The sequence below is a fragment of the Setaria italica genome, chromosome III (genome assembly GCF_000263155.2).
Source record: "Setaria italica strain Yugu1 chromosome III, Setaria_italica_v2.0, whole genome shotgun sequence".
Classification (NCBI taxonomy): Eukaryota; Viridiplantae; Streptophyta; class Magnoliopsida; order Poales; family Poaceae; genus Setaria; species Setaria italica.
Genome location: NC_028452.1, coordinates 47,832,527 through 47,858,226, shown reverse-complemented (window position 1 = coordinate 47,858,226; position 25,700 = coordinate 47,832,527). Strand labels below are relative to the sequence as shown.

At 44.8% G+C, this 25,700-nt stretch overlaps 2 protein-coding genes and 1 non-coding gene across 3 annotated transcripts; 2 read left to right on the top strand and 1 right to left on the bottom strand.

Moving 5' to 3' along the window:
• Window positions 1–14,880: 14,880 nt before the first annotated feature.
• Window positions 14,881–16,121, top strand: LOC101755264 (L10-interacting MYB domain-containing protein-like). The gene is made up of 3 exons (XM_004964107.3): window positions 14,881–14,911; window positions 15,160–15,469; window positions 15,552–16,121. Exons 2-3 carry the CDS (start codon window positions 15,161–15,163, stop codon window positions 16,119–16,121), a joined length of 879 nt encoding a protein of 292 aa, XP_004964164.2. The 5' UTR covers window positions 14,881–14,911; window position 15,160.
• Window positions 16,122–20,857: 4,736 nt separating this feature from the next.
• LOC101757270 lies at window positions 20,858–23,561 on the top strand. The gene is made up of 8 exons (XM_004963018.3): window positions 20,858–21,072; window positions 21,397–21,475; window positions 21,556–21,682; window positions 21,791–21,904; window positions 21,989–22,187; window positions 22,518–22,563; window positions 22,896–22,971; window positions 23,097–23,561. Exons 2-8 carry the CDS (start codon window positions 21,419–21,421, stop codon window positions 23,327–23,329), a joined length of 852 nt encoding a protein of 283 aa, XP_004963075.1. The 5' UTR covers window positions 20,858–21,072; window positions 21,397–21,418; the 3' UTR covers window positions 23,330–23,561.
• A 59-nt stretch (window positions 23,562–23,620) lies between these two features.
• On the bottom strand, window positions 23,621–23,694 carry TRNAE-UUC. Its single transcript has one exon. It is a non-coding gene; the product is annotated as a tRNA-Glu (tRNA).
• Between the last annotated feature and the right edge of the window lie 2,006 nt (window positions 23,695–25,700).

Below are 25,700 nucleotides of genomic sequence, written 5' to 3'. Positions count from 1 at the left end.
CTCTCCCTCTCCCTCCCTCTCTCGTCTCGGGGGCTTGGCGTTCCCGTTTCGGGCTCATCATTGGGGCGTGGGCCCGGTCGTCGCGAGCGATGGCGAGGTGGGCCCCACCAGGTGCCTCTCACGGCGACCCGCCGCTCTGCGTACGCCGTACGGGACGAATGGGGAGGTCCGGTTGTCCATCCGTCCACCGCTGGCAGCTCCTCTGCTCCTCACCCGTGGAGTGCTGTTTTTTCTCTTCTTTTTTTTTCCATTTTACTCGGAAAATAGATGGATGAAATTTACTAGAAATGAGCGTAGAATGGGTATGTGGATTTACACGTGCTTGCAACCTGCGGTTCTGTAACAGTTGTCTAGCCGGATTGTGTAATCGAAAAGTATAAGTGTTGTCTAGAGAAACCATCATAAATGACGCATGTATAACAGCTTTTTAACTTTGGACGTCGTGTTATCTTTTGTCGTATCAAGTCTAGCTATATTCATCCATGCATAGCCTTTACAATTACAACAAAGATATATGCAAGTTGGGAGAGAAAAATTAATAGATCAACCATCCCGGATGTTAAGATTAGCTTCCTACATATTCAAACCCCATTAAATTCTACTACATGAATCTAATGATTCAAATAATATTTCCTTCCCAGTAAAAAGCATGTCACCGAATAAACTTTGGCATCTTGTTAATTTGTTTTAAAAAAGGTTATATTGTAGCAAGAAAAGAAAGAGGGAAGAGCAATGCTACAACCATTGACCATAGATGACTTCATTTAACCTCAAAAAATCGAGGCTTACGAGCGTAACAACAAAATATGTTACAAAATAAGGTTCATACCACTTTCATGTACGTATAGCCTTGTTTTGTCTTGTTTTGTGCACAACAGAATTTCTAACTTTTATGCACGTCAACCTTTCCATTTCCATGTTTATTTCCAAATTCCAATATACCTTTCTTTCGCTGTCAAACCGCGCTACTCAGACGGCCCTGACATCACATGTATTGGCCGCGGCAAAAAAAAAAATGGAGCCGATTGATTCAGGCCACACAAACACGGACTAGATAGCCATTGGCAGGGCGAGGTCACGGTCAGCCATGTGGAAAGACAAGGACGGATTTCATTTGGCGAGCAAATGAAAGAGCCTGACCTTCCATTTGCTCAGCAGGGCGATTAGTGTGCGATTGTCAAGGCTCAGCAGGGCCATGGAATGTACAAAGACCAGTCATTTGTTTAGTGACCGTGAGAGATCCATGTCACGAGTCCAAAATCTGTAACATGGATAGGCGATGGATCGTAAGCCAACTACACAACATTTGTTTTAGCTAGGGAAGTTTATACATACTCTCTCTATTTTTGTATTGCAAGATATGTTTCATAAATCATAACACATTTTGGTGGGGCAAAATCCTGCTATGATATTCAGAATTATAATAAGTATTCTGAATACGAAACTAGTTACACTAGTTTTATATCACAAGCATTACGTATTACAATAGAGTCATTGTTCGTCAAAGGTTGTCTCTTGCAAAACATACATCTTATAATTTTAAACGGAACGAGTAGTTATGACAGAAGCCAATGGTTTCAAAGTTACTGGAAATTAGCAAAAACCAATTTAAATAAATATCACGCCTCACTTTTTAGAAGAAAAAAGAAAAGAAAAGGAGGAATTAGCAAAGGATGCAGCAAAAATATATCATGATAATATTTCTGTCAATCGACCACTCGAGCAATCATGTTATCGACAGAGACTAAGAGAGTTCCTTTCCAGCAGATCCAGACTGTCAGAAAGAAGACTACAAGTGCTCTCGCCTGACACGCATGGAGATAGCATGCATGCTGCAATCAACTGGAAGCGAACAAAGCCGCCATGGAATTTTCTAAGCCCGGGACGATTGCATGAGTGATCCGCCAGCCAGTGAGGCGTGCCAGGACACGAAGGCAAGAGGAATTGTTTACACTGTGGCTTGCAACTGGTGCTTCATCTCTTGGCTTCTTCGTGTTCCTCCAAGATGATTGAGAACTGCAGCTTCTGATTCAGATCGGCTCATGAGCATGAACTGCACCTGACTCAAAGGAAAATGTTTTCTTCTGGTGTTATTTTTTTTTAATGTTGCAAATGAGAAATCCTGCTGGTCGGTCTTTATAAGTGACTGCAAGTTGGCTACTTCACTTTGAGGAACTTGTACTTGCAAAGGTTACCCGCTAATCGTGCTCTAAGATGACGGATGAGAGAATTGCATTGCCATTCGTAACTGTGCGTGGATACACCGACAAGATAAAAGTTTAGAGCATACGAATAAGCATCAGTAGTCAACTGAGGTTTTTCTTCTATCTTTCCGTGGCAGAGTTTGTAGATTATATTGCTTTAATTTCTACGTTGGTTTCTACCCAATTTAGAGAGGTAGACAACAAAAAACTGAAATATATATACGCAAATGGACGGTTATTTTCATAGCAGGGTTACTAGTATTCATCTGCTGGTTTGTACTATCTCCGTCACTAAAACTTGTTGTTTGAGACAAGTAGAATAGTTTATTTTGTTGCTAATTCTCCTTGTTTGAACGCCACCACCACCACCATCATCATCATCATCATCATTTCAATGTTCTTCTTATTACTACTGGGAACAGGGGACAGTGTGATCCTAATTCTCCTATCTCCCGGTTCACTTTTTACGATGAAGTTAATAGTTCATCCTACGTTCATGTGCCGGAATTTCATTCCCTTAAGGTTGATTGGCATGCACACAAGGAATGCTCAATAGCAATTCTAATAGTCAACTTTCAATGATCCATACTTAGCAACCGGGAACGTGGCCACGCTCCTCGTTCCGGAAATGTCGTCCCGGGAACGAAAACAATTTAGTGTAAAAACCTTTCATAAATACCGTACCATGTTCTCATTTCCATCGTTCTGGGAATATAGTTGCTAAGGATCCACATTGTAAAGCTGGTGAAGCTGCAGAGTGAAAGGCATGACCTCCAGAAGATCAGCCGCGAGCTACGGAAGGAGATGGAGGCTCGTAACCACAAAGTGGATGAGCTGAAATCCGAGGCAAAGTTCTTGGTTCGACAACTCACAGAGCTACAAGAATCACGGCAATCATTGCAAGCAGAGATTATCAAGTTGATAGAAGAGCACCTCACTGTCTTAGCAAAGTCGTCTATGGCTCTTGGAGAAGGAAAAGTCATTTGATGATGATTTCAACACTCTTGTTGGTGAAACAGTCAGGACAGATATCCTTGGTGTCATTTTTAGAAGCCTTCATGTTAGAGGACATCATAAATGTAGTGTTTGCGTGAGGATTTTGGGTCTCTACATGCAGCAGGAAATGAGCTTTATCAGGAAATCAAGCTGATGAACAAGAAGTTTGGAGACCTACAACTCGAGAACAACTATCTTGAGAAGGAACTCAGTAGAATGTTGAGTATTTGTGACGGCTCTGCTGCAGAAATTTTGACTGGGTCTAGAAGGATACCAAGCTATTGAAATCCGGCAGAAAAGGCCAAGAGAGTTGTAACAACTCTAATCTTATTTAGGCTAAGCATGTCATCATATGCATCATTAAGCATTAATTAAGGTTTAGCTATTAATTAAAACTTGCCTTTGTTGAGGTCAATTTTTGACACGCGGACGGTTCGCTGCACACCTCGGTGCATGTCACGGGCGCAGAACTTTTGCACCACGTCGTTCCCACGGATCCCACACGTCAGCCCACGCCCCCCACCCAACTAGAGCACCTTGCAGCCCTCTCTCTCCTATCTCATCCACTCTCTAACACTCTCTCTCTTCCACCCAAGCTATGGAGCAGCCCCTAAGGTCCCTCCACCCTCGAAGCCCCTCAACCTCGCCGGAGCTTCACCGGAGGACCGTCGGAGTTCAACATCGACGAGCTACACCACCTCGACGTCATCTTCTTCCTTGGGCTTGGAGCTTGGAGCTTTCCCAAGCCTTTCTTCCTCCATCCTCCCTCCATCCTCAAGACCTTTCTCAAGCTTCAAGTGAAGGACGACCCCAAGCTTCTCCAACACCGCCCTACACCAACCTGCGGCACCTCACCGGAGTTCTACCCATCACCGGTGAGCCATCCCCATCCCAATCTGTTCCCCATCGCCCTAGGTTTTGAATCCATCAAACCCTTTAGAAGAAAATCATCATTGATGGCCTAGAGCTTTGGATCCTTAATGTATGTCAAATCTATCTCCCTAGATGAACTCTATACACTGCTAGGAACCCATAGAAACAACCGCACCCTAAACTAATGTTGGAGTCGCCGTCGCCGACGCCGAACTCGCCAGTGAGCCACGATGGCGATGCGGACAGTCCGCCCCTCACCAGCGGACGGTCTGCTATTTGCACACAAAAAACAATAGAGCCTTTACATTTCTGGTTGCCAGGTATTTTTTTACTGTAGACGATCCACCCTTGATGATATACTTACATTTCTTGATGGCCGGACGATCCGCCGTTCAACCACGCGACCAAATGAGCCTCTGTACATTTTTTCAACATATGCTGATTTTTTACTGTGGACGGTCCGCCATTAGGAAAGGACGGTTTGCCATTCATTTTTGAAAACCACCCCAAATCTGTCTACTTTTACCAAAATGGTCGGCTGTTCAAACCGGACAGTCTGCCTTTCCCAAGCCGAACGATCCGCCACTTCTTGTCCAACACCTATATACTTGCACATGTTTTACTTGCTTGTATATGCTACAACCAACTCTTGTATGATCATCTAGCATTATTAAAACATGCTTAATCATGTCATACTCATATCATTGCAATTATTCATGGCATATTTACTTATCAAACATCATTGCACTCGTGTAGAGAATGAAATACCGGAGCAAGAGGAGGGTGAGCCTGAGCCGGAGCCCGTCGCCGACGACGCTTCCTTTGTGAACTAAGGCAGGCACTTAAGCATCTCTTAACCCTATTTTGGATCAATGATGTATATGTGTCTTGTATTCGCATGAGTTAATAATTATGTATATGTTTGCTTAGCTCCTACCTGATGCATTATCCATCCTTGATCTAGAACAACTCCTTCTAGGCGAGTATGCTTGTGTAGGTGTCACGAATTTAAATTGCTTATCCACGCTTAACTTCGGTAGAAGTCGAGAGGTGGCAAGGTCACCACTACTCGTGAGTGATAGGATGCTTATTTAAATAATACTTGGTTAGCTATGAATGAATTAAAATTGAGCAACTATGAATGATGAATCAAACTTGAGCAAGAATGGTATGGTCATGTTCAAATTGGAGCTTACTTGACTTAATCTTGTTTAAGTGGTTAAGGCCCAATCGTTATCGCTTTGATGCTTGAGCACTTTTTCGTACAAACCACATGCTTAATATGGAATGGTAAGCCAAGTAGCATAAGTCGCACCTTGCCTTCGGTGCAGGATGGGATGAGGTGTGATTGGTCATGTCCGGTGCATCTATCCATTCCGACCATTTGTTCATAGCCGAGTGTGGATATGTGGACGGTAGGGGGTATGAATCAACGCTTATCCTCGGTCGTGGGTATGATCGTTGGTCTTACGTCTCGTGTGGAAAAAGTTGTACACCCCTGCAGGGTTATAATCTACTGCAATAGCCACACTCCCGGTCAAAAAGCACACTCTTGTACTTGAACTTTAATGTAGAGTTTCCGACTGGAGTTCATGGAAGATTGAGCTCATGCTCATGACACATCTTAAGGACGACAAGAGTTATTCTTATTTAGTTCGGTTGATCAAAGGATGATGACTTGATTAAACGGGTGTAACTTGAAGGCTCCTCATAAGAGTGGCCAGAACATGAAACAGTGAAAAGAAGTTGACAATGCTGGCCTTGAGAAATTGAACAAAATACTAAGGGAGGAGCTCCAGAAGTTGAAAAATGAACTGCAGGTGCTTATGAGCAAAGAACAGCCTGTGATTGATGTGAAATCTTGCGATGCAGAGATCACTAAACTGCTGGCTAGCATGCAATTGGCCACTGCCAATGCGTCTCTCTTCAAGGAGAAGGTCCTTGAGTTTCGAAAAAAAAGAAGGTCCTTGAGCTCATTGTAACATGCGAGAGTTTTGAGATCAGTGACATGATGCAGAATGAGGTGTTGAAGGAGAAGATCACTCATAGGAACTCTTACATGGATGAGCTGAAGGATAAGCTAAATGCCGTTGAGATTGAGAACAGAAGGCTGAAGGTTGATCTGAATGGAGACTTCACATTGCTCGGAGCACTCGAAACTGAAGTTGATGCCCTGAAGAAGCAAACCTTGTATCTGGCCAAGGAAGACCCTCAGGCCGTCCTGCTGCATGAGGGCCAAGGCAATCAACGACTAACTCAAGCTCTCGTTCAGAACTTCAGATCTTAGAGGCTCAGCCAAAAGTTAGCACAGTACTGGATGTGGTTGACAAACAAATGTATGTCTTGGTGCCGCAGCAATCTGTTGGGCTATTTGGAAAGCAAGAAACAAAGCCTGCTTCGATGGCAATCTGCCCCAAATTGTTTTCTGGTGTCCCTCTTCCAGGCTACCAGTTTTAAAACGGAAAATGACTCTTTTTCTCAATTTGATTAGGCTTAGTAACAATTTATCCCCTCTCCATCCATGGATATATTCACAATTCACATTTTTGACAATGTTATGTTTGTTTTAGCTTATTTTAAATATGGATGATTGCTTCCTGAAAAGTGGAAGGACTAAACTGAGAACTATTAAATAACAAAAAATATAAACAGATGCAAAGAGAAATGTTCAACTTGAAGGTACTCACACCATTCTAAATTGTAGGTCATTTTGGCCTTTCTAGGTTCATAGATATTTGTATGCATCTAGACATACACTATACTTAGGTCCATACAAACATCTATGAACCAAAAAAAGTCAAAACGATCTACAATTTGGGATGAAGGGAGTAACCTTTAGATTATCACCTTTCTGTGTTGTAAAGGTGTGAAGAACATTTTGTACAGACGTGGAGCTTAATTTTGTGGTTTTGAAGATACGACAAGCCTATAAACATAAGCATTCAAAGAGTAGATTTTTTTAGTTTTCCCTAACAATGTGTAGTATTTGTTTCCTTCATGGAATTTGATTCGGCTAACTTCAAGTTTTTTCATTGCTAACTTCAATGTCTTCACTCCGTTTGGAACGGAGGGAGTAGTAGTTATTGGACCCTAGCAGCTGCAAGTTCATTATTTAGCATGTGTATCTCCGTTGCTATATTTAACTACCCTAGCAGTTGCTATATTCAAGATAACGGTGAGACCATCTACGATCAGGCCAAACAGAGAATATAGCAAAAAACATGTTTCAGCAGCATATAGGTAGCGTGTGTATCTCTGCCAAATTGAACATCTGCTTTAGCATCACTATCTGCCACACTACAGAAAAAAAGAGGTCTCTCTGAATTCAGTATTACTGCCTTCCACCATCCTGACTCATCAACTTGCATCATCTTCAAACATTACTCTTCATCTTACATCCCATTTTTTTCGGGGACATCTGAATCGAGCGTCACTGCCTTCCATCACCCTCGTGATCAGCCAATTCCTCTTCATCTCCATCGCATCTGTTGAAATATGCAATACATACTTGGAACATTCTAGAAGATTGTGGAGATCTCAAGAGACTAACTTCGCCTTGTATAAGGATAAGATCATGGCAAGTTAAGAAGGTTCTAAAAAATTGGAGAGAATGCATGAGCCATAGTTGCCATGCTTCATTATAAAGTGTAGAATACTCTAGAACTAGATATTTTAGCATGGTAAAAATATAAAAAACTAGATAAGGATGAGGAGGGTTCTAGAGTTAGGATATTTTGTATGGAAGAGTGTGGAAGTTGCCACATGGCAACACCATAATGATCATGAGCACCTATAAAGAGAGGTGCTCCCCTCCCTCCTAACCATACCATGACATAGAGTAGCATGTGAGCCATAGGTGAAGAGATATCAAGATTGCCATGTAGTGTAGTAGTGTCATGGTAGGGTAGCCACATAAAGAGTGTAAGAGTGAGTGTTGTATCAAGTTGTGAGTGGGTGAATAAAAGATTTGAGTTCCCTTGTAGAGAGTTGGTCTCCCGTGTTGGTGTCGGTGTGAAGGTATCCTTAGAGTAGTGTGGGCATAAGATCCACAGAAGAAATGGTATCACACCACTTTGGTGCCACTTCTAGGTAGTCAGTGTTAAGGTTTGGGTGCCCATTCTCAACACCATCTTTCCTGTATTGACCTAACAAAGGTTTCCCACCTCAATAGTATACTGATGAAAGACAACAGACAACTCAGGTTGACTTCTATTCTAATGGGACAAACCAATCTTCTAAAAAATAGGACTGTAAAGTATTATGATTGGCTTACAATGTGTTGTTGTCCAACCTAGGGTTTAGGCGTAGTTGACAAATGGACTCGGCAAAAATTCATCAAACATGAATCCAATAAGGTAGTCGAGCTCTTTGGGCGATTGCAAGCTTTGCGTCTGCCAACAATACAAGATCAGCTCCTGTTACTTAAAGTCGAGTTGCAAATGCTCCAGATGCAAATACTATAGATGCCAAAGAGTGAACAAGGTATTACCTTGGTAGCCTCAGTTTCAGAGGTGGTACCTTTCTGAACCCATTTTACAGAAGGTTTAGTGCCAGATGCATTTGTTATGTGAGCACCACAGGTTGGATATGTAACTGGTTTCGAACCATCACCACTCATATCCTACAAATAAGAAAAACAATCAAGACAACCAATTAAGCAATTTGTAACATCACAATTCAAAGACGTAGTAAAATCAGCCACTTACCAACATTTTTTCAGCTCTATGCTTAAAGCAATGGCGATAGAATATGAAATTATCGGAACCTGTAGCATCAAATCGGACGACCTGCTCTACCATATTCTCTGCACTTCCCCAATAAATATCCCGCAGCAACGGAATTGTAGAGGCAAAGCTCTTCTAGCATGGATCCCCACAACTGTCCACAACTGTCCATGCAACTTTGGATGATTAGCAAATCAACAGTTCCACAACTTCTTAGCATCAATCCTATCCCTTTGGTCAGATCACTTCTTTCTGTTGAGTACCCAAAGCACATATGATGGTATATCAAGTCTAGATAGCGGTTAACCAGTGCAGACTGCTGAAGGATCACTGCTCCTCGCTTGACAAGTTTCTCAACAAATGTCTTCAGATGGCGAATATAAATTGCTATTTCATTGTCCAGGATAAAGTACTTGTCCACTAGCGATTTTTCTTCAGATCAGCTAAGAAATTTTCCAGAATTGGTTCAAAACTTGCAATCAAATCAATAAAGAATCTGCCTGTATTTGTAACACGGAGGTTTTCCGGGTTAAAGGTCCCACCCCAACTCTTTTTGTAGTGAATAAACACATCGACAACATGTCGATATGCTTGGCATAGTAAATTTGTGCCCCTCTTCTTAGAAACCAGCGTGTGGACATCGAAAAACATTTTAAACTTTCTAACCAGCAATCCTTTATAGTTCACACGCACAAATTCATCCAGGCCACAACTCAAACTACATGCTTTGGGAGAAATGAACATTGGCATGTGATTCCTAAGATAGTGGAAGCCGATACTGCAATGTGGTTCCCAGTGCAGGCAAGGGAGGCCTCAAGTGAGGCAAGTTCTCTAGCTGAAACCTTATGTTCAGCATGGGGGCGTGAGCCCAGGCAGTTCTAAACATATAAATGGAAACAATAATCAATGATAGGCTTGTATCGAATCCCAAGGGGGTCGTGAATCAAAACTATGTGCCATCAAAACTAGATGACCCGTTTCTAGGCCTTGAACCACATCAAGTGCCCTGAGGTAATAAGTTGTGGATAGGTTCTCAAAGCCTCAAAGATTTAACTTGGCCAGATGGGGGTGGGGGTGGGGGTGGGGCTGCGGAAGGCTGGTGTTGCAGGTTGTCATCCACCATTAGCACCAGCCCTGATTGGCTATCCTCAAAACCAAAATCGCAAGGATGACTTCCGTGTTCTCCGCTGTGGCCTGTGCGCTAAGATAAAGTGCTTGTACAAGGTCACGGGGCACGAGGATCTCTACGATGCATCTCAGTAGATGTGCCCTGTTAACGATTGTTAAGTACAAAAATGATCGTCAATATACTCAAGAATAAAGGAGGATTGATATTTCTTACACCCATATTTGGTTCCAAATAATGTAGTTCCACTTATCCTTGGAGAATATTTGGTTGCAGATGAATAAGCACAAAAGAATGGAGAAAGCACCCATAATGGATTCAAGAAGCACACTTCCAACCAATGGGAGTCCGCCACGTGTGCATCCCATGGATTGAAGGGTCCACAAACTACCATAACCGCCTCAATCCACCGGATAACGCACACAACCGCCATTGGGACCCACATGTCAGTCTACCATGTGAAGGCGGTTGAGAGGGGAGCTAGAGGGGGTTCGGCTGAACCCTTCGATCGGTCAACCGCCATTGGCCCCTCTCATCCCCAGCTTCCACGTGGCGGCATGTGGTGATGTTCTAAAGTCGGTTGAGGAAGATTCCCTCGGGATGCTGCCTCTTGGGGCCTATAAATATGAGGGGAGGGGCTCCATTTGAGACATACACACAACTAGTGAGTCTCTCTCTCTCTTTCTTAGTTTCCAAGTTAGTGGAGTTAGGCTAGAGTAGCTCTACTTCAGATTCCAGGTCTCCTTGGAGTCTAGTGTATGGCTCCTGTATCTTTTATTCCTAGGTTGACTTTATTCTACTTCAAAGATGCATCTTCTTTATATAGTGTTGTGCTTGGTTCTCATATGCATGAGTTGTTTATGTGTTCTTGCTATGTTGATGTGCTAGGATTATACGCTGGTATGCTAGTCGTATACCCTTGCTATCATAGTTTAGGCTCATATACCCTCATGTGTGCTTATAGACCATGCCATAGTTTATGCTATGTGTGCTTACATACGTTGTATAGCTTAGTTGACCTATTCTATGGCATCGGTTCAATGACCATTTCTATGGTGGCTTCAGCCATTGATACAATAGCCCGGTATGGCTAGAGTGTTGTTAACAATGCAAGCATGATGTTTGGATTGTGTAATTTCATTGATTATGAGTTTGCCCCATGGGTTGCTAAAGGTAGGCTGCAGGTGGTGACAACCCTGTTGGTCCTTTGTAATCTTCCACGTTCGGGTACACTGTAGGAGTTCGTAAATTAATAGTAACTTTACTGGGCAGAACCAGTACGGGTACTATCTCCCCGTGTGTGCCTGGGTGCATAGGTCTGAGTACTATATAATGTATATGTATGTTATGCTTGTATAATCTGTGCAATATATAGGAAGTACATATGAACCTAGAGCTAACTCTTAATCCTTCTCCCTAACTTAGTTTTCTTGAGATGAATCACGTGTGTGTCACACTACTTATCTATCTATCTTACCCCTACCTTGAGTATTGACACTACCCATCTATGGTATACTCATATGCAATAGTAAACTCTTTTGACCTACCCACCTTCCTTTGGTAAATACGATACCCTTGGGAATACTCATACGTGAAATGCTACAACGGTATATTCGTGCACTTGCAGATTTATTCATGATCATTAAATATACCAACATGCCCCTTGTATCCTTTCCCTTTAGACGCTTTAGATTAGGTTTATTTATTTCCCTTTCATTTCATTTTCCTAATTCAGAATTATAAGCACCTCCATATTTAATTTTCAATAAAATAAGACTCACCGGTCATCCAACCCGGTAGAGTCCTTGTGTCACTTACTTGTCTATTGGAAGAAGAATCTAGGTACAAAACAAGTGCGGGGGAGAGCCATGGACTCTCCATAACTAAAATGATGCACAAACACCCACAAACAGAGCACACCACGCTGCATCAACACGTACGTGAAAGGGGAGCCAAAGTTGAGCCCACAAGGGTTCGGCCGAACCTCTGGTTCGACTGACCCTAGGGGTGGTCCACTTAGGCCCATCTTCGTCCATCGCATTGGTTTGTGTCTCTTTATCCCTCATCTCCCTGGTTCCTGAGTTTTGATGAAGTTTAAATCTGATCCTTTAAATCCATATGCTTCTCCTGCTCTACATACTTTGTATGGTTGGCTTGCATATGTTTTATTCCATGATCATTATCTTGATGCTTGTGAACAAATATCATTAGGACAACATGCTTATATAAGTAGTTGATGTTTGTGATATGGTTTCATGATATGATCTTTACCCTTAATATTTAAGTGTTTGGGAAATTTATTTGAAAACTTGAAAAGCTTTTGCAAAACTCCTCTTTGATATGCCAAAGTCTTACTAGAGCCATATGATGAGTTATCTTGAAAACCTTATACACATATGCTGCTTGCCTTTGCATTGAGCATTGTTAAATTGTTGTGACCCTTGGAAAAATTATTTTCATGCTTTCATGATCGAGATTCATGTGCACACCATACTCCCCTTGCTATGCTTCTCCATTGGGAGTTAGCATTATACCATCCATTCCTTCCACAAAATAAATGCTTCATCATATGTGTTGGTCTCTCTCCTTAGTTACTGTTACAAAAGAGGCATGGGCTATCGGAAAAAAATGGACAGATGAAGGTCCATGTATTGAAAAAAAAAGTTGGACACATGAAGGTCCAAGAAAAAGAAAAAAAGATAGCCATGTCCTCAGAAATATTTAAAGGGGGAGAGATCATAAAAAAAGGAGTATCCATTTCATTCCCATTCCATCCACCATATCCATATATGTGCACATCTTGATTTGACTGTATGAATTGTTTTCTCATTGGGTCTGATTTTTGACCTTGCAATATATGTGATGCAAGTATGCCTTATCCTTCATACCTTATTGAGCTCCACATACAGCCATCATTAGAAGTAGGATGAAGAAAGGCAAGTCCCATGCCTTGGTAAGGATATATACACATTGAGTCATCCGAGAGAATCAAAAGAGGAGCTAAGCAAAGTTTGTTTTGAAATCTTATTGAAAAATCCCAAGCTACTTGACATGAGGAGTAGAGGTGACTTGATTCAAGGTTGTTCCATTCCTCAACTACTCAAGATGATATGATAAACACTTCAAAGTTCATAGGCACAAGGTAAGGCTTGGAATATTTCTTATGCTCGCTTCATACCTTTAGAAATTATGTTTCACCTTAGTCCTTTCTCCTTCACTCAAGGACGAGAAAAGGCTAAGTGTGGGGGTGTTGTTGACGACTGTTAAGTACCAAATTTAGGCCGTCAACTCCTGCATAAACACACAAAAGATGAACATCAATAGTAGTGGTAGGAGTTATTACTAACGAATTCCACAAGTGTTGGTGAGTATTTGTATGCAGGTTTATTAAGAAGGAAAACACACCTCAAGAGCAAGGAAACACACTCTCAACCAATTAGGAGCAAGCACACGGATCCATGGACCCACAACCAGAAGGAAACCAACTACATTCACCGCGTGCACCCCCGTACCCACATGAGGACCCACAAGGTAGTGACCTAGAGCAAAGGCGGTGCAAGAGGCGGTAATGGGGGTTCGGCTGAACCCCTGTTGTCTCCTCTCGTCTCTAGTCGACACGTGGCAGCGGTTGATGGTTCCCCCAAGTCGATTGTGGTAGATTCCTTGAATATTCCTGCCCAGAATTGACCCCAAGTGCCTATAAATATGAGGGCAGGGGTCTCATTTGAGGAAACGAACTCTACCACACCTCCACTTGGAGAAGTGCCTCTACTCCTATCACTCCTATCAAGAGAAGAGCTCCATGGTGAAGCATTGCTTAGGCTCCCTTTGGTTGGGCTTTCCAACCTGCTTTTGCTTTTGCAAAAGCCAAAATCCAACCAAAGGGCCTAAAAGCTCTACGTGCTTTTGCCCAAAAGCTACTTTTGCTCTAGTACAAAATCAAAAGCACCTTCCCCCCCTGCTTTCAAGTGCTTTTGGGGTAAAAAATTACCCACCTGCCACTGGTTATGATGTACCCTTTCATCTAATTTTTCTCTCCCGCACGCACAGACCTCTCCTCTCCTCCGTTCACCTGCACAGCGCATCTCCCCACCCGTCACCCGCCGGCCTTCCTCCCCTGGCCGTCGGCCGGCCGTCCGCCTCTCCTGGCCGCCGGCGGGCCGTCCGCCTCCCATGGCCGCCGGGCCTCGCGCCGCCGCCCCTGGCCGCCGGGCCTCGCGCCACCGCCCCCATCGTTGAGGCCCCGCCGCCGGCCCCGTGACGCCGCCACCGGCCCCTATCGTCGGGCCGCCGTCACCGTAACGCCGTCACCGGCCCCCATATGACACCCGCCGCCGCCTCCCCGACACTCGCCGTCGCCCCGTAACGCCTGCCGTCGGGCTCTCGCCGCCGCCCCCCCTGAGGCTCGCCGCCGGCCCCCTTACGGCTGCCTCCCGACGCCCGCTGCCGGGCCCCCATCGGCGCCTCCCGACGCCCGGCGTCGGCCCCCGACGCCCGCCGCCTCCCCTGGCCGCCGGGCTCCATCGCTGCCCCCGACGGCCGCCGCCTCCCCTGGAGCCCCCGACGGCTGCCGCCAGCTTGACCGCCCGCCGCCGCCGGCCCCAGCGCCCCCCGGCCGTCCGCCGCCCCCTTGACCGCCCGCCGCCGGCCGTCCTGCCCCTGCTCCTGGTGCCGGGCCCGCGTCGCCCCTTGACCGCCCGCCGCCGCCCCTTGACCGCCCGCCGCCGCCGGCCCCAGCGCCCCCCGGCCGTCCGCCGCCCCCTTGAACAGGAGGGCGCCCCATCGCCGGCGCCCCCCATCGCCGGCTCCTGCCCCTGCTCCTGGTGAATGACCAGGAGCATATAGTGGTATGTATGAACTATTTTTTTATAATTTATAACACTTGTTTAGGGTAAATTATTTACACTAATTCAATTGTTTTATGTTGTCAGGTACAATTATAACACAAAATCAAATAGGAAGCTACCTGCGAAAAGGAATTTCTTGAGGTATGAACAATCAATTGTACTGGTATGACTTACCTATCAACATCCACTATAGCCTGCTTATGAGATAAAGCACTTTTCTACTATCAGTATGGTTAAATGCAAAATGATAATTCAAAACTATGTAATGGATGAACGTTTGTACTTTGACATCTATGCTTATTTATTTCCCATTTGTTTAATAGTTGGATAGTTGGATTCATAGTTATGACTTAGCTTAGTTCTTATGAGTTTTCTTTGATTGGTTGAAGAATGGGTGATAAGGCGGATTGGGGTGATATTTTTTTAAGGCATTTGATTGATGCTTGCAAAGAAGAGATTGAAGCAGGGAATAGACCGATGGGAATTTTCACTACTACCGGTTGGAAGAATGTTGTTTCCAAGTTTGCAGAAAAATCCGGTGATACGAGAACAAAAAAACAATTGAAGAACAAGTTAGATCTTCTGAAAAAGGAGTATGTCACGTTTATGAAGTTCAAGAATTGTGCAACTGGTCTTGGATGGGATGAGGCAAAACAAACTGTTGACTGCTCAGACGAATGGTGGGACGAACACCTTGCTGTAAGAACTATGTTTCTTGATAATTATATTCTTCCCATTCTTTCTTATGGTGTGCCTTGCTAATTTTTTTTTCTAATTGTAGAGATGCAACAATCGTGAGAAAGGAATCAAATGCCACCATACTAAGTTTCAAAAACAAGGACCCAAGTTTCTTGATGACTTGCATATCTTGTTTGGCAAGGCACATGTAACTGGGTCTTCTGCATCTTGTCCTGGAGATATATCATCCGATGAGGCAAGTGATGATAATGTGGATGAGGTAGTGAAACCTACGCAGAAGGATATGACAGTGAACCTAGGAAAAAGGAAACGCAAGGGTACCTCTATTGGTGTTGAAGAGAAGGATGAGAAGAGCCCATTCTTTCGTTTGTACAAGTCCACTTGTTTGACGATAGAAAATGCTGCAGAGAGGATCTCCACAAGTGTTGAAGCATCATCAGCTCCTCCAACTAACCTAGTTCCTACCATTACGGAGACTATGAAGATGGTGAAAGAATGTGGGGTGCAAGAAGGAATTGCTCTAATGCACACAGCCGCTTCCCTAATTGTTAAACCTGAATTTAGGGAGCTCTTTAGCTCTCTAGAAACAGCTAAAGGCAGACTGGATTTGATTGAGAGGGAGCTAGAAAAGGAGATGATGAAGCGCCACTGATTTGTTTGCCTGTTTGTCAAATTATTTATTGTCATATGTGACAACAATTTCCCAATGTTGAACCATAATTTGTTACCCTATATTGAAACGTTATTTATCTATTAGTGTGTTATGTTGAGCTTTTTCATTTAGTATTGTCAAAGATATTTGTTGTATTTAATTAATAATGTACTAATGTCTCATGTAGATGGATGATAGATTGGGAGATGTGGCTAAAGGAGGGCAAAAAGGACTACTACTGCTAGCTGAACTTGCACAGCATGCTGGTGCTATTGGAGAAATGGGCAACTTGTATACTGAGCGGTATTTGCACAAAGATGAATACAGGGAAACGTCAGAAACTGGAATTCAATGGGTGATGAGGTGTATGTCACGTCCGAGATATTTTTATAAGATGTTTCGGATGAGCACCGAGATTTTCGATAAACTTCATAATTTGCTAGTCTCTACTTACGGATTGACCTCAACCAACAATGTTTCGTCTATTGAGTCATTGGCAATGTTCTTGTGGATCGTCGAAGGACCACAATCTTTTTCACAAGCTGAAAATCGTTTCACACGGTCACTTTGGACAGTTCACATGAAGTTTCACGAAGTGTTGAAATGTTTGCGCAAGTTAGCTAAGGATAATATTAAGCCGAGGGATCCTACTTTTTCTACGGAGCATGAAAGGGTGAGAGAGGACCGTTTTTGGCCATACTTTAAAGGCGCAATTGGAGCAATAGATGGTTCACATGTCAAAGTGGTAGTACCAGTGGACGAAGTGGTTAACCACACATGCCGTCATGGATATACATCTCAAAATGTGCTTGCTATTTGTGACTTTGATATGAGGTTCACCTTTGCGGTTGCCGGGTGGCCGGGTTCTGCACATGACACACGTATCCTCAATCATGCATTGGCAAATTTTCCTTGATTTCCCGTGCCTCCTAAAGGTATACATGATTCTTTCAGCAAATTAGCAATATTTGTATTATTATGTACCTTACTAACTTGATTTTGTAGGAAAGTATTATCTCGTGGACTCAGGTTACCCAAACCGAATTGGGTATCTTGCGCCTTTCAAAGGAAGCACATACCATATACCAGAATTTCAGCATCGTTCGGGGCCTTCTCAAGGAAAGTACGAGATGTTCAATTTTTTGCATTCATCTCTTCGTAATGTCATTGAAAGGTCTTTTGGAGTCTTAAAGCAGAAGTGGCGTATTTTGAAGGACATGCCAAGTTTCTCACCTCGTACTCAGAAACATATCATTATGGCTTGTCTTGCATTGCATAATTTTATTCGTGATAGCAATTTGTGTGATAAGGAGTTCAAGAGATGTGATGATGATGAGGATTACTTGGTACAACATACATGTGGTATGAGACAAACACAAGGAGATGATAGTGACGATGTGGAGAATGAGGATACCATGAATACCATTCGCACTAGGATAGCTGATGCTTTGGTTAGTGCGAGAGGAGGAGAGTAATGTTGAGGGCTGGCATCCTTGTATAGAACTTTTTGATGGATATAGTTCTATTTATGTGGACCAATTACTTTAATGGATGAAAAACATATAAAATTTATTTTTTGTTTCTTCCTAAAATAGTGGTTTACATTGAACTAGTGAACGCATTATTTTGTTACGAGCAATTTGCATATAAACACACTCACAGACCTTTAGGGGCATTACAGGTATTTCTTACACAGCCTACAGTTTCACAACTCCTCTAACCAAACGGTCTTCTGCTTTTCCCACAGCTGCTTTCTCACAGCTGCTTTTCCACAGCCCACAGCTCACAGCAGCTTTTCCAAAAGCCACAGCCCAACCAAACACACCCTTAGGCTAGTGGGAGAGAGTAGGTTGGAGGAGTGTTGAGTTCCTCAGTACTCCACTCCAGCCATGTACCTTTGCGGATGCTATCTTCCTTCATTATAAGTAAGTAAGTATTCATGATTCCTTTATGGATTATTACTTAATTGTAAGTGAGATCAGTTCTCTCACTCGCGGGTTTGTCGCTTCGTATTTATACGGAGTACTGTAGTTTGCTACGGGTCGATAGATGTAGTTAGATTGCAGTAGTAATCGGTAGCGTAGACGTGGTGTCTAGGGTAAAGGTTATCCTTCATTTGCCTTATATCCCACGGGTTGCTAGAGGCAGGCCGCAGGTGGTGACAGCCCTGTTGGTCCTTTGTAATCCTCCACGTTCGGATATAGCGTAGAGTCGTTAGCCGGAGGCACCTAACTAATTTAGGGTAAGCCAGTGCCTGAAGCGAGTAGCCTTAACTGAGAGATCGACCTTTAACTTATCTAGTGCTACCCATAGGAATCCTCTCTATCCTTCACCTACCTTTGGTTGGTTGTCCTTGGATACTAGAGCAGTAGATATACACACACGTTCCCTTGGATTAGATACCCATGGAATACTCTGAGGTGAAAGCTACAATGGTATCCGTGCGCTTGTGGATTCATTCACTATCACTAAAATACCCAACATCGGCCCCTGCTGCCATCTCTGCCAGCTGTCTGCCGACCACAGCTAGCTAGGATGTGGCAACACCACCACCCGCTGGCCCTGCTGCGATCTCCGCCGGCCACCTGCCGGCCACGGCTGGCCCGGAGGTGGCCACGCCACCACCCGCTGGCCCTCTGGTGGCACCTCTACGCCACCACTACACTCGCCGCGCTCCAGCGGCCCCAGCGCACCCTATTGTGCTCGCTGCTTCGCCCTCACCACCCTGAGGGGCTGTGCCGGTTCCCCCCGTGCGGGACCATCACACCATGACGACGCATGCCAAGCGCGGCTTATGCGTTCTGGTGTTGTACCATGCTTCCACGTTGTTGCCCGTCTCGAAGTCCTTCCAAAGTGCTCTCGCTGATCTAAATTGGCGGGCTGCCATGGAGGAAGAACACGTTGCCCTTCTGCAGAATCACACATGGGATTTGGTCCCTCGTCCACCGTGCGCCTCTGGCAAATGGATCTTCAAGCACAAGTTCCTATCTGATGGCTCGCTAGAACAGTACAAGGTCCGGTGGGTTCTTCAAGGTTTCACTCAACGACTAGGTGTTGATTTTGTGAAGACTTTTAGCCTGGTTGTGAAGCCTGCCACAGTCTTCACCATTCTGTCCCTGGCTCTCTCCCGCAGGTGGTGTATCCATCAGCTCGATGTGAAGAACGCATTCCTTCACAGCACCTTGTCAGAGTCTGTTTTCTGTGCTCGACCTGCTGGTTTCGAAGATACGACTCACCCTGACTTTGTATGTCGGCTGAACAGGTCCTTGTATGGTCTCGAGCAGGCGCCTTATGCGTGGTACATTCGATTTGCGGCACACCTGGTGACCCTTGCCTTCGTGGAGGCTAAGTCAGATACTTCATTGTTCGTCTATAGCCGTGGCATAGACCTGATACCTGTTGTTGTATGTTGATAACATTGTGCTTACAGCCTCCTCCCCAGATCTCCTTAGGCGCACCAACCTAGCTCTGCAGCAAGAGTTCTCCATGAAGGACCTTGGGGAGTTGCATCACTTCTTGGGGATGCACGTTCAGTGCAGTGGCAGTGGTCTTCTTCTTTCCCAGCGACAGTACATGCTTGACATCTTGGACCGTGTCGATATGACGGATTACAAACCTTGCTCGACTCCGGTGGATAATACTCCTAAGCTGGTGGCTGATGGTCCACCCGTGAAGGATGCCTCTGGTTTTCGCAGCATCATTGGTGCCTTGTAGTATCTGACTTTCACTAGGCCCGACATCGCCTACGCGGTTTGGTAGGTTTGCTTGTTCATGCATGACCCACGCGAACCTCATGTGGCTACCCTGAAGCAGATTCTTCGGTACATTTAGGGAACTCCGGATCTTGGCTTGCTGCTGCGCCCGTCATCCAGTGCTAAGTTGATTGTGTACTTCGACGCTGACTGGGTAGGCTGCCCTGAGACCCGGAAGTCCACTTTAGGCTATGCGGTTTTCCTTGGCAACAATCTGGTGTCCTGGTCTTCGAAGCGTCATAATACTGTATCCCGGTCTAGTGCTGAAGCTAAGTATCGCGTCGTTGCTAAAGGTATCGTTGAAGCTGCATGGTTGCGCTAGCTTCTGGTTGAGCTTCATGCTCCTCCTCGGCGCGCCTCCTTGGTCTACTGTGACAACATCAGCGCTATCTATATGTTCTCCAACCTGGTCCAACACCAGCGCACTAAAGATTGATCTTCATTTTGTTCGAGAGCGTGTCTCCACTAGTGTTGTTTGTGTCAGGCATGTGCCCATCTGGCATGTTAGACAGGTTAGTTCGGTAGGCCCTATGGGCCTTGGGTGCTGGCACAGGCCTGTTGCCGTGCTCCGCCCCTAGGTGGGTATTAACCTGTTAGGCCATTCTCGGTGCTAATTTCATAGACAATTAATGGGCTACTATGTAGTCAATTTTGATGATATGACAGATTATTTATAAGGTGAGACAAGATCTTTGCGTCTTGCATGTAACATTGGAAACAACAAAGTATAAAGTGTGAGCTATTTCATCCATGAACTAAATGTATTCTTGCTTATATAGCGCTCTTGGAAATAAAAATGAAACCTTGCATTGAGAATGTATTCTTCCTTATGTGGCGCTCTTATAAACATTAAAAAGAAACCTTGCATTGAGAATGGGCTGAGCGACTTGAAAGGCCTTCTAATTTGCGGCCCAACGGCCTATCTACATTGAAAAGCCACAGCCCACAGGGGACATTACCTCTGGTGATAAAAAATAAAACATCTTTCCCCCGTCGTCCGCTCCCCGACGCCCGCGCGCCGCCCGCCTCCCGCCTCCCGCCGCCGTTGCCTCCCGCCTTCCGAGGAGAGGGCGGAGCCGCCGGGAAAGACACTCCTGCGGCCCCTGCTGCACCGCTTGTATTTGTCTCGCCTCCGCGCCGCGGGCTTCTGCGGCTACTGTCGTCTGCTGCTAGCCCCCGGTCCCCGTCGGTTATACGCCGTAAGTTTCGCCGGCGTTCGGCCCCCTCCAGCTCTTCCGTTGCGATTGTTCGGGAATTATCCCTATAATAATCTTTCCTCAAACAATGAACAAGTATTTCCCCGTTTGGTTAAGTCTACGCAAGGATTTTGCAGTGTGTTGTCACCATGGTCTTCTTAGGTTGGGTTAATTGGATGGGTGCCTTTGCAAATATCCGAGTTCAGATATATCAGTGGTCGGCTTGTCGCCGAAATCGCTTTACACCTCTATTACGCACTGCTAGCTGACATTGCTTCATTGTTTTTCTTTATCACCAATCAAGTGACCAATTATTTTCGCATACAGTTTTCGGGCCATCCCTGCAAATATGGATATGGCTCCATTCAAGCTGGATATAGATGAGCTAGTAGCTGATTATGGCAAGGTAAATTTTGTCAAAAATTTTATGCGTGTTATGTACATATTAACTTGGATGAGTAACATTTGTGGGTTCCTGATTGGTAGGAAAACAGCACGACACTTGCTGATTTCAAGCGAGTTTGGAAGGAGAAGAAATTTTCTTATATCTATGAAGGCAGACCTAAGGCAAACTCTTGTCTCTTCATGCAGTCCCTCTTTCTGCATTGTATCGGTGGGTGTTGGCTTCCTGGAAGCGCAAATTTCTGGAATGAACTCATGCTTGCTAATAATCCTTTTTGTGGTCACCTCTGAACTGCTTTACACTTAATTGTGCACTCAGGTCATTTGACTTCTGAAAGTTCTCTACCTCGAAGATTAGCTGGGCTTTACTGCCTTTACTGTCTCTATGAGTGTCAGCCATACAAGCCCCAGTTCAAGATTTATTTGTCTCTCGGTAAGGCATATATTTTTGAGCCAATAAGTTGGTGCTTCTGAAACTGAATATCAATACACTGAAACTTTTCCTCTGTTCAAACAGAGGAGTGCAGGCAACTGAAGGATTTCATCTCTATGGCTAAGCAAAATGGAGTGCATCTTGTGCCGGCCCTTGTCAAAAGGATGCTGGATAAAGGCATGTTTTTGTTTGGCTACATGAATTTGCTTCGTGACAATGGGGAGAAGCAGGTCGAGGAATTGACTGCAATGCAGAATAAACGGGTCAAATTTGCCTGTGACAAGTATGTGATTTTTTGCCAGTGTGATATTTAGCATTTGTATTTTGAGTAAATTGCACCAATAAATAAGATTTCTGACACAGCAACATGAGCTTTTAGTATGATTTATCATTAGTATTAGTGTTTTAAGTAAATTACACCTATGATACCTAAATAAGATTAGTGACATATTTTTGACCTTAGTGACATTGCTTGAGCATTTGTCAAGTTCCTCCACCTAGCTACAATCTTGCATGCTGTTCTATGCTGCAGGTTATTACTCGTATTTTCCTCTTGTGCAAACAAGACATTATAGTTACTTGCTGATTTTTTCCCTGTACTTTTATGTTGCAGGTTGTTTGCGAATACCCAAGCAGAAAGTTATATGCACTTGGACCTGGTATGTTCTAGTATCTTTAGTTCTACATAGATTGCTGCTTTTAGCTCCCTGTCCTATCATGGCAACATGGTGTTACATAACTCCATGGTTTGCGCACCCCTGTGATGCTATGATCCTTCCTGATTTATGTTTGAAAATACAATCTCATTAAGCTGGATCTGTGCTTCCTCTTATTTCTTTTGAGGCCTCATTAAAGTATTATTAGGCTGTGTTGTTGGGTACTTGGGTTGGAAATATATCAGCATAACTACAAAAGGTTGCCTGCCAGTCCTTTTTTGATAGAAACATTATGCAAATGCACTTCAATTACTGTCATATCCATATGCCTCTAGGGTGCGGAGTTCGAGCTTGATAGCATCAAGAAATTGTCAAAGGAGTATGCTGAAGCCAAGGAATTAGCCCTTGCAGGTGCTTGCCCCTTTTTGGCTGTGCCTTACATTTTCTATATGTGTGTACGATTTTGGAACTTTACTAACAAGAGCACTGGTTTAAACCTGCTGCGACCTGTTTGCCCTTACCTTCCACCTTGACAGAGGCAAGCCAAACCGTCGACATTGAAGATGCTAAGCACATCCTTCAGAGTGACAAGCTGTTGGGCGACAAGATAGATGAGGTCGTCAAAGACTGGGATGCTCAGAAGGAAGAGTTCTACGAGAGAACAGGGTTGTCACGTGGCAACGAGCTCGCGGTGATTGACAATGGTGAATCAGGAGTGCAACATCACGATTACGATGACTTTGATGAGCTCTCGCAGCTGCTTGAGTGAAGAGCGTCTCGCACAAGCCTAAAATGCATGAAAAACTAATCTTGCAATGAACTGGTATCCCAATAGGCCAATTAACCTGCAATGGTACATTCCAAAACTAATCTTGCAGGAATTGGGTACATTGAGATAATATATCGATGGACAATGACCAAAACCACGACTTGTAATCTTTGATAGTTGCAGGCGATAGGAAACGGAAAAAATGTAGAAAAAAATATATTCGGGATCCAAACCAGGGTCTACACTTGCGACAGGAAACAAAAAAAACTAGGAAAAAGTTCAAAAGGATCTTTCCATTGCCGGGATTTGAACCCGGGTCGCCTGGGTGAAAGCCAGGTATCCTAACCGGACTAGACGACAATGGATTGATGCCAAGCAATGTACCTATATTTTATACATAGAAGTTGATAAACGGATGCTGCACAATAAAGGATCTACCATATGAATAAAGAGTTTTGTTTTTTATAACCAGTCGATAATATATATTTGATAACATCTCCTATTTGTGAATCCTTCCAGGATGTGCAGAGGTCAAGTTTATGAACAAACGACACCTTCATGCTTCAACTATCCGAACATTCTGCAAATTTGCCGGCTACAATGATGCACTTCTTTTCTGGATGAGCTGCCAAGTGAGTGTGTCTGTGAGACATATGAAGCCCCTATTTTTTTCTTTTTTTTTCAGAAAAAGTAGAAGAGCCTTTCTTTTCCCTCTTATCAAGAACAAGAAAAGGAGGCCGAAAAGGGAGAGCCAGGGCGTGAAAAAGAAAGCCCGTCGCTTTCCTTGGAGCCTTTGATCTGAAAAATCCCAACCTGCACTTGCTGTTCTCTCGTGCCAACCAGCCAGCAGGCCAGTTCCCAATCTTAGATTGCAGCATTGTCAAAGTAGTGATGTGCGGTACGGCGAGAAGAGCACTGGCCGTAGTGGCGGCCATGACGACGACACGAGCAGCACAAGCTCAGGCGCTAGCAGGCGTCGCCGAGGAAGATGCTTCAGTTGTGGCGAGTGCAGCCACATCGCGAGGGACTGCCCCAAGTCGAGGAGGGAGAGGGCGCTACTCGCCGATGCCAACAACGAGCCGGCGTTGCTGTGATGTCGGAGCTCGCCATGTCAAGCTTAGGGGGAGATTGTTGGAAATAACCTTGACCATGGTGCGTCCTGGTCATAGCGTGTGTATCTAGCACGTGTGTGCGTGAGTTTGTTTTAGTTGTTGGGTACAGTCTAGCAGCATCATAAGTCCATAAGCACGAGTCGAACTTGATCCTTGCCCAAGTCTTGCGGAGGAGTTTTGGCTCATGACGAGAGGCAGCTGAGTTGGTCGGGCGTATGTGCACGTGTACGTGTACGTGTGTGTGCAGGATAGCTGCAGCATCAAGTTTGAGTTTGTTACGCGGTTAGGAGGCGTAGGTGTGCGTAGTGCCGATTTGCATGGAGGAAGCCCGGTGGCTCACGACGATGTTGAGCAGGTCATGCGGATCATGGCGAGAAAGTCGGACGTGGAGGTTAGCTCTGTGACGTTCCCGGTCTATATGTAGCCCCGTGCTCCTCTTTGTTTGATGCCGAGTCCAGAGAAACAAAGTTGCCAAGATACATCATACAGGTGAGTTCGTTGTCGCGGCGTTCGTCGCCAGCAAAAATCACAGTTCATCCTCCTCCTTGTGTCATCGTCATGAGAGTGAGAGAGAGCAAGCGTTCCTGGGTTCCAAACACAATCGTAAATGTGCATGAGGTTTTCATTTTAGACCCTGTTTGGCATGGCTCCAACTCTGGGTGGAGCTGCTCCACTCCAAAACTCTAGGTGGAGCCAGCTCCACTCCAGAATTCCAGAACTAAAATGGATGCTTGGCTAGATGGGTGGCTCCAGCTCCAAAAGAAGGGTCTTTTTGGATGGATTGTCACTTTTACCCCAACCCATGACCCCACTTGTCATTCGATCACACATTATCTTCTTCTTTGGGACGCTCGCCGTCGTGGCGTCATTTGTGCTCGTCTCCTTCGACGTGTGCGTGTAGCAGGGCCATCTACGCCATGCGCCTCCGTGCTCCTACTTCCGCGCGCCTGCCTGTCGTTCCTCACCGCACACGTCCTCGTGCTCGCCACGCTGGCCGGCCGCACATCCAGTCACCTACCTCCACGAGAGCTCGTAACGCTTGCTGCTGTCTTCGTCCGTGGTTAGTCCTAACTCAATCCCTTAGAGTCGAAGCTTCCTTGCTTCAAGACGAACTCATTTGAGCACCCATCTTCACAGATCGATATCAAGGACGGCCATAATCGAAGTTTTTCCGATCCATGGCGCAACAACAACTCGAACTCGCCCCGACCATCCTACGCGCCCACCCTGATGGCTGCTCCTCCCTCTCCCCATGTCAG

What these genes read in the sequence shown, in the direction of transcription:
- LOC101755264 (XM_004964107.3), top strand. Translation starts at nt 15,161, where the DNA reads ATGGGTGATAAGGCGGATTGGGGTGATATTTTTTTAAGGCATTTGATT. An exon ending in GGTGGGACGAACACCTTGCT is followed by an intron (nt 15,470 to 15,551) that starts GTAAGAACTATG and finishes TTCTAATTGTAG; the next exon opens with AGATGCAACAATCGTGAGAA.
- LOC101757270 (XM_004963018.3), top strand. Translation starts at nt 21,419, where the DNA reads ATGGATATGGCTCCATTCAAGCTGGATATAGATGAGCTAGTAGCTGAT. An exon ending in TAGTAGCTGATTATGGCAAG is followed by an intron (nt 21,476 to 21,555) that starts GTAAATTTTGTC and finishes CCTGATTGGTAG; the next exon opens with GAAAACAGCACGACACTTGC. An exon ending in CAAGGAATTAGCCCTTGCAG is followed by an intron (nt 22,972 to 23,096) that starts GTGCTTGCCCCT and finishes CCACCTTGACAG; the next exon opens with AGGCAAGCCAAACCGTCGAC.